A 9,693-nucleotide genomic window follows, 5' to 3' on the forward strand; every position below is an offset into this window, starting at 1 on the left:
TAATGGAGAGCCATTAAAACAACAATGTGCAGAAAAGTATAAACACATACCTATAAAGGAGAGGTCATATCCATACCAAACAGCTCCTCTTTAATCGTCACCGAGAATAAACGTTATGGTTTTTGAGAGAAGTACACACCTTACCCAGGCCGGCATAGACAACCGCATGATGAGGGAGAGAGGCCCACGATATTGGCTAGCAAGGTGGTGTGAAAATATTTGATTGCCTCAGTAGCTCAAGGCCATCCATGGCCACCTATTTGCCCTTGGACTTCTTTAAATGAGGAAAAAGAGGAAGGATAAAAACATCTTGAAAGGTGCTAGAGGTCACCCCGTCAATAGTAGTAAGAGTAGGAACAACAGCTTTGCAGACCTCCACCGGCGTGCCCTTCGGAGGAGGAGTAGATCGACCAGTTGAGAAAGTCTTCCATTTGCACAACCTCCTACTATTCATTAGATTGGGCTTTGCAAAAAGGCATGACCGAAGGTTAGATGACAATCAAAAGAAAATCAACACAACAACACATAAAACGAATAAAAACAACAAAGGCATATGCAAAGAGAAAGAAGGAAATATATTATTACGAATACCAATAGCCTCTCACACTAACTCGAAGATCACTAAACCATAATCATAGCCCCTAGTAGGAACATTAGTGCAAATTAACTCAATACCATTGATCTCATAAGGGCTCAACAATATAAAGGCTTTAGCCATTTAGATTTTAGAGATAAACTAGGAAATTGACCCTAACTATCAAATTTCTTCAAAATAAAAGACCCAAGCTTCCAGACATAATAGGACTTTGGAAGCCTGGTCAACATAACACCTCCAGAATGGGTAGAAAAATGATAATGCTCATCTTTGCGATTGAGTGAGACTAAATGTTGAAAGATGTTAACGTTAGGAGCAACATCGGCTCCCTTATGTACTTGGGCATAACCAAAAATAAGAGTCCACTAGTTGATTTGACAAATCGGTAATCAATGGAGTTTCAAAAGATCAGAGACAAAAGTAGGGATACTAAAGACCGACTTTTAAAATCTCCTTATAAACAATAATAGAGCCCTCTGCACAGGAGTTGCATGTCCTCAACTCAAAAGAAACAGATAATTGATACTCCAAGGAAATGCCATAATGAGATTTGATGTCAACTAATGAAGAGGCAACCAAAGAAGCGGGAATGGCACTAGTCTTAGAAAAGTGAGAAGGAGGCTCAAACCTATGATGACCAACAATGAATCACGACTGAATACGAGATGACTGACCCCTTGTGACATGTGTCTTAGTAACAGCCTACACATACGCAGTATCCTTGGAACATGTGGTATCCTTAGAGCGAGCAAAAGGATCTTTTGCTCATGTCCAAAATCTCCACCACATCACTACGCCCCCCCCCCCCCCCCCCGACCGAGCCTACTAAGGCATGAACCTCCTCACCAAGGTCATCCTGATTGGCATCGCCTTTACTATTTACCCCGCCATCGTTCATCTCCAACCTATAGTTTTCATACCCTTGACCTTCTGAGTTACTACTTCGGTGCCCTTTAAGGAATCTTAAAACATAAAAAACCAAAGACAGACACATAACCAACGAAGCATTGAAAAAAAAAGTAGGAAATAATAAAAAATGGACAACAACAGAGAAAGGCATACAAGAATAAAAAGAGAAGAGAAACATTAGAGAGTAAAAGAGCTTACTTATAGAACTCATGATGCAGTGTCATCGACTGTCAATCAAAAGATAAGAGTATTAGAGATTGTGAAAACATCAAAGAGGCAAAAAAAAGTGATATATTTTTTTTTCTTAATTCATAAGATTGATCTTATTGATTAAGATAATCATAACTCACAAAATAAGCAAATAGAGAGAGATTCTTATAATAGGTGTGTCAGCCATGATGTGATCTCTTTTGATTTCTTGTTTATTGATCCTGGCAAGATTGATATGGGCACCAAAGCTACTTAAATGCTAGCCTCTAATGGTAATCCATACAAGCTTCAAAATTGGAATCTCTTATGAACAATCTTTCATAAGAGAGAGAGTGAAGATGATTAGGAGTGAATGCTAATGCTTAACTAGGTTGAATATTAATTTATTGAATTAATTATGTGTTGATGGCAACAACCTTATACCTAGCTGCCCATCATGTTCTTTATATATATATATGATTTAACCTAGTCCCTCAATAACAAATATTCCTAATAAGGCCTTATTTACTCTTAAGTTAGGCTTTAGTTGGGCTTGTTAGACTGTGTATAGTAATAAGGCCCTTATAGTCGAATACCATAACCCAATATGTATTATTCTAATTAACCTTTAATTAGGCCCAACGTATATAAGCATAAGCCCAGTCTTAAGCCTCATTTTAGTCTCAAATTTAAGCCTATTTCTATATGACCCAAAAGATTCCTAATATATTTGCAATGATTTATGAATTATGAATTAAATCCTTTCAATTCATTGCTAATTCTCGAATTAACTTAATTCATATTTCATAGATCAAGATTGGCATCTAGTAATGCATCATGACTATCCAAATATGTAGGAAGGATTAGTGTCAACTAATCAACCTTATTGTAAACAATTTGTCCCATGTAATTTGATAATTTCATTATCCTAATATTCTAATTAGATTATAGAGTATGGATTCAATTTTCAACTCTATATTTGATATAATCATATAAGTTCTCTTGATACTATGCCATTAACTTATGGACTTGATCTATGAATCACAATTCATAATCAATACATTCAAATACCTTACATACAGAGTTTTATAAGTTAATGCATTATTAAGAAACTATAGGATATGGACCTATGTAATAATTACCTTGGGTAATGATCTTTTATTGATAATCTCATTATCTCCATATGACTCTTATTATACCCAATTAATATCCCTTGAGCGCCTCGTGGTTAGAATGACATAATATATTATCAAGGTATAATAGTCCTCGTGTGAGATTAATAGATTATCACAAATTTAAGGATTACAGCTTACATAATCGTTTACTAGAGTAGTTACCCATAGACATATGGGTAATAACTTCCATATGGATTACTCTGGATGTGTCTTATTCAATGTACTTGTTCTTGTAACAAGCATCCATATACTTTTATCTCAGTATCCCTATACTTTAATCATATGAGATTGATTGCTTACTTCCAAAGTAAGATGATAAATCCATTATGGTAGTCTCAAGTATTTGATCAATATCCACATAACCAGAATCAATATCTTGATCAAACTTCGACTATGTACTAGTTTAGGAATAATACTTTGTTGTGATGAGAATCTCACAATCAAAACCACTTTATGATTTATTATATATTCCATGGAATTTATATATATTAGTTTAAGTACACAAATATAAGAAAAAACTTATAGACTTGAACAAATGCCTTTTAGATGGTATGCCAATATAATTTGTATAAACTATCATAGATACTCCAAACAATACATTATTTTTGGGGCGTACACTAACAAAGAGCATCTTGAAGACATAGAGGAGGGAGGAAGGGAATTACTGATACGAACTCGAACCGGATACGTTTAGACACCAAGATATTCAATGGTGAGAAAAATCAAACTAATAAACGCTCTCCCTATTTAAGAGGAAGCACCCTTACCAATAAGTTCGAATTCTCGCCCCAATATCTAACTTGAAAGTTTGCAATTGATTATGGAACTAACAAACTTAGCAATAGAACTACTAAGCCCTTTAGTTATAAATAGACGAAGAATGCTCAAATAATCTAAGAAACTAATAAAAAGTTAATTGATTGATCAAACATGTAGATGTGAAACTAAACTAAACAAGTTAATTTAATCTCAAGAAATTCAAGAGTTAACAACTCAAGGAAAATAAACTTCATTCAAAATGATATATTGATCTAATGCCCTTTTGGCCGAAATACATAGCTCTATTTATAGGGTTTTGAAATGATTCTAACCCTAAAAAGGACTAAGAGATAAGGAATAAAAATCAAACCCTAAAAGACTCCTAATATGCGGCAGATCTTATCCCTATAAGGAAGGATAAGATAAAGAGTAATCTAAACAGATTAAAATCCTAAATTCATGGAGAAAGTTCTATTTATCCGATACTTCCAAAAATATAGGAAATTAACTAAAAAATGGGTCCACTACGAATTTATCTTGAAAAAATCGAAGCTCTTTTTGCAGTTTCCAGCAGCTCATGAATTGTAAGGCGTGGTCACGCCTTATTAACAATGATCTTCTGTACAGATTTTGCGTAGCTCACAGGTTGTAAGTCGTGGTCACGCCTTATTGAAGATGAGCTTCTGCCTCAATCTTTAATAGCAATTACTGTCACTATCTTCAAGGCATTGTTATCATCATCAAAAGCACTATCATTAGCCATCTTCAAAACATGCTCCAAGTAAGAATTTAAGGCTTGCTTGAACTTCTTACTCCTTGCTCATGTCATTGGTCCTCCATAGGCTAGTGGATCCATGCTAGTTGACTTAGATGCATCCTTGATTGCATCAATTACCATAACAGAAAATTGCAAAAAAAAAAAGAAGAAAAATAAAAATTGTATGAGAAAAACAAGTTAAATAAAAAATGTCAAACTAATAGTTAATAACGAGGGACACATGGTGAGCGCACAGTAAAGGAAAAGTGAGACATTTTCTAAAAAAATGGCTCCCACTTCCCTACTGATAGGTAACATGTCACACATTCAAAATTCAAAGTAGGCTTTGAAAATTAAAATCACCACAAAAAAAAAGGGAATGGTAAACAAAAACAGAGAGCAATTGCCTCCTCAACTACTTGGGGTTGAACATAAATGATCAAGCCACTTGAGGGGGAATTATTGGTATAAAGAGACTAGAATGGAGACCTGCCTCGAAGACCAAACTGGAAGACCGACACAACCCAGTAAGTAGACCATTAGATCACTAATCGAAGACCAATAGTGACCATCCCCTAACAACTCCTTAATCTAAGAACAGATGAGACACGTGTCAAAACTTAAAGCCAGGACCGCTATCTAGATCGGATCATGCCATCACCCGACTTGGATAGTAAAAAAGAGTGCTATAACCAAAGAATGACATGATAGCCGCCACCAGCGGAAAAATGGGAAAAGGCAGTTATGTCAACCTTGCACGAAGTAATAGACCTCAACCAATCAGGAAGGAGCCTGCTAAGCATACCTCAAAAAGGAGCATGGATACACACTAAGTAAATAAAAGACTAAAGGACAGTCTCTATATATAGAAAAGGAGAATAAGAGTGAAGGAAAGATAATTACAACCTAACATTCAATACTGATTCCTCTCTCTGAATCCCTACTGACTAGGTGCGCTAGTCTCCCACCAGCTTCCCATCTCACATCTTCTTTGCCTTGCAGAACCAAGCAAATTTACTAAGATATCAATAATTAAATATTATAATTTTAATAAAAATCATGTTTCTGTTATTTTAGATTTTGAATCGGGTTGTGTCCGGTCTCGGGTTTACATTGTTTAGAATTCATGTTTTTTTTACTGTTTCGCATGCGAATGGATTTTATCTCGAGTCATTCAAGTTCTGCATCGCTTTATTCTCAAATCAATTCAATTTGAGTCATTTCAAATATCCAAAAAAAGTGGTTCAAGTCTCGGGTCATTTCAGGTTTGTAATTTTAACTTTATATTAAAATTCAGATTTAAACATGTTAGAATATATCTCTAGCTAATTAGCAATGATTTGTTGCTAATTTCAAAAGTTTATCCCTCGTTTTTTCCTCACCCACATATTTAATTAGATCACCGATTGAATTGTCCATCACTAATTTTAAAAGAATTCCAATTAATATTTTCATTTTTTCGTTTTATTCCTTTAGTGACATAAATAATCCATAACTAATTTTAAAATAATATTTTTACTCTATTGTTTATTTATTTTCTGCTTATTTAATATTTTAGCAATGAAGTCTTATTCATCACTAAATCTATTTCTTATACATATTAACATTTTTCCATCATTTTTTACTCTAATGTTAATTATTTTTTCTCTTTTTATATTTTACTTTTTTCTCTATTTAAATTTTTATTTTCCATCATTTTTTTCTCTCTCTGCATTTATTTTATCATTTTTCTTTTCATTTCTCTCTTTATAATTATTTTATTTTATTTTTTTCTTCCATTTTTCTTATTTCTCCATTTTTACTTATTCTCTTTTTTTTTTCTATCATTTCTCTCTCTATTTTTCTTGTCCCTATATATTTTCTCTATCTCTTTTATTTTTTTTACTTACATTATTTATTATTAATTTCATTATTTCTGCCTCTTTCATTTGTTATTATTATTGATAAAAATTAATGGAAAATTTAACATAAATAAAAAAATGATATTTAATTTATTAATAAAATTAATTGATATTAAAACAAAAATAAAAATTGAACAATTAATTTAGAATAATTTTTATCAAAAAAAACTTAGCAATGGATTAATAATAGAATTTTAATTTTAAAAAGAATTTATTAACTTTATAGTAGATTTTCTGTCGTCGCTAATGTTAGCGAAGAACGATCTGTTGCTAAATCGTAATATAAGAGTCAATCTAATACTAATGGAGTGACTCTCGTCCATGATTTAGTGTCGGTAGCGATCTGTATCACTGCAGAAAAAGCTAGCGGTAAATTAGTGATGAATAAAAAATCAGCCGCTAAAATATTTATGACAATCAATTTGGTGAGAGACACTTTTCTGTTGCTAATCCTTCACTAATAGTTTTCTAACAACAGTTTTTTTCTGCTTCAGCCATGAATTTTGCCGGTCGCAAAAAATAGTATCAGACTTTAAGATTTGTGTCACTCTACTGTATAGATTTGGGAAGAGCAACTAACTTTTAATCTCTATCTTGTACGCGTAAGGCACGAGTCTCTGCAGTAAATCCAATAAAGAAATTCCATCGGAGATTAAGTACAACAGATGAAGTTTCCTCGAGGAAAAAAGAAGAAGAAAAAGAATGAAAATGACAGAAAGAGAGTCAAAAGAAGATAGGGAGATAGGAGGATATTTAGTTCATAAAGTTAAATATACTGTCAATTTTGCAAGTGCTTCGGAAGTCGGACATGCAAATTTCTTACTCAAAAAACCCACTTAAGCCAGCAGAAACAGAAGTGGGATATTACCATATCAACTCAAAAACAACTTTTCAACGTCTGGCAATGGTGTTGAAGACTTAGAACTTGATGCAGCTGTAGATGTGTACCTATGCAGATCATTCATCCACTGACAAGCTTGCCTTCTGTGTTATTGTTAAGGCTCCGTTTGCTTTCAAAATATTGATGTTTCCGGTCCAACTAAATTTCTTCCGTTGACTCTAATACGTACGGTAGAATCGAATTGCTCATCAACTTTCTTTTCGAGGGATTCCCTTATTTTTCTTGTTCTTTTTGGTACACCGTATTTGAGCAACTTGATTTCCAGTGTCAACTGTGTACTTATTCATACACATGCATGACTATCCAATCATATAAAGCAAAAATTATTTTGCAAGTTGTGTTCCAAATATACTCATCTTGAAATAATGGAATATCAAGAAAATGCTAATAGATAAGAATAATAAGATTTTCCCGGAAATTTGGATTTTTGTAAATCAATAGTCATTTCTTGAATAGATCAACCATAGAAAAAGCAAATCTGAGACTCAGAATTTTATCTTGGATAGTAGATAGCTGCAGCTCTATTTGAAGTCAATGAAGTGGTCATGCAAAATAATAAGTTTTAATATATATGTAAGGAAATTGAAAAGAGATAATTCTCATCTTACACGAGAATCTATGTGGTGATGACATATGGTGATTTCAACAGCCTACTTGTCAACTACAGGAAAGTGATGTTTTTCTTCCACATTGAAGCTTTTTGTTTTCTTTCCTTTTTTTCTTCTATGGTATAATCTTTTCAATCGCTATATAAAGACCTCATAACCTTAACAAGCACAGCATAGATCCATTCCATTACCTGCAAAGTCATTTGCAACTACCAAAAAAAATGGCTGCCATATCTTATGATTCAAGACTTCACCTTCAAGTAGGCAAGGCTAATCATGGAGTTCTAGTTGAAGAAATTGAAGGGCTCATTAAAGTTTACAGAGATGGCCGCACTGAAAGGCCTCCGATCGTTCCTAATGTTGCTTGTGCTCCAGCGCCAGAAGATGGTGTGACAGCAAAAGATGTTTTTATTGATAAGTTGACTAACTTGTGGGCACGTATTTACCTCCCAAGCTGTCCTGGAACCAGGCTGCCTTTACTTGTTTACTTCCATGGAGGTGGATTTTGTGTTGGCTCAGCTGCTTGGATCTGTTATCATGAGTTCTTGGTCAATCTTGCTTCTAAAGCAGGTTGCATAATCATATCCATAAACTACCGTTTGGCCCCTGAAAATCGTCTTCCTGCTGCTTACGATGATGGTACCAATACTCTTATGTGGCTGAAACAGCAGGTTTTAATTGGTTCTGCTGAGCATAAATGGTGGCTAAGCCAGTGCAACTTCTCTAACTTATTCCTAGCAGGTGATAGCGCGGGTGCCAACATTGCTTACAATGTCGCTGCAAGGCTAGGATCTAGTGTCATGTCTGAATCAAACATAAGGCCATTCTGTCTCAGGGGTATCATCCTGATTCAACCTTTTTTTGGAGGAGAGGCACGAACTTCTTCCGAAAGACAGATGACTCAACCAGCCAATTCAGCTCTGACTCTATCAGCTTCTGATACCTATTGGCGACTATCACTACCTCTAGGGGCTAACCGAGATCATCCATGCTGCAATCCTTTGGCAAATGGGGTGAATAAATTGCGCAATTTGCAGCTTCCGTCCATAATGGTTTGCATATCAGAGATGGATATAATGAAAGACAGGAACTTGGAATTTTCCACTGCTTTGGCTAGTGCTGGTAAGAGGGTGGAAAAGGTTATTTACAAAGGAGTTGGACATGCATTTCAAATTCTGCATAACTCTCAATTCTCTCAAATTCGGATTCTAGAAATGATGTCCCATCTCAAGGCTTTCATCAATCAATAGTAAAGAAAACTATAGATTTCATTTTTCTCTTTTCTTCCCTTAATTTGAACTATGCAAAACACTTTTGTCAAAACTTAAGGACTTCCATATGTTTATTCATAGCCATAAGTTAGTTAGTTAACAGATGTATCTATTTTTTCCTGTTTAAGTCAGTTTATTCAAAAAAATTTGCATCAGCAACATCAGCTGTCAAAAGTAATTATATAAGAGTAACATGCTTTCTCTTTTGACCAAAGCATCACTTTAAACATATTTTGAGTCACATTTTGGCATGGTCTATATTCTTTTATGCTTTTGGTAAAGGTCCATAATACATTCTTGATTACCGGATCCCAGTTTGAAGATCCGAAGATTAGTCAATGACCTCTACTGATGTTTCTTCTACAGGGTATATATGTGGTTTAGAAGACAAAAGTAGTGATGCCTTATAGGACCACAATTTCTGGAATATATATTAATGACAATATTATGGCATCTTGCTTGCATGGTTGGAGAGATATCTAGAGGGGAAAAACATCCTTTAGTTATCTTTTCAAGGAATACTCCATGCATGTGATTATTAACAATTAGATTTTTTATATTTGAACAATAAAAAATAATAATTAATTCATAAATTTTAAAAATAATAATTAAAAAATTAACAGAATTA

General features: G+C 34.0%; 1 protein-coding gene across 1 annotated transcript; it reads left to right on the forward strand.

Moving 5' to 3' along the window:
* The first annotated feature begins 7,767 nt into the window (after positions 1-7,767).
* On the forward strand, positions 7,768-9,347 carry LOC8261184 (probable carboxylesterase 17). The gene has a single exon (XM_002516685.3). It carries the CDS (start codon positions 8,016-8,018, stop codon positions 9,042-9,044), a length of 1,029 nt encoding a protein of 342 aa, XP_002516731.1. The 5' UTR covers positions 7,768-8,015; the 3' UTR covers positions 9,045-9,347.
* Positions 9,348-9,693: the final 346 nt, after the last annotated feature.

Source organism: Ricinus communis, chromosome 5, assembly GCF_019578655.1.
Source record: "Ricinus communis isolate WT05 ecotype wild-type chromosome 5, ASM1957865v1, whole genome shotgun sequence".
Classification (NCBI taxonomy): Eukaryota; Viridiplantae; Streptophyta; class Magnoliopsida; order Malpighiales; family Euphorbiaceae; genus Ricinus; species Ricinus communis.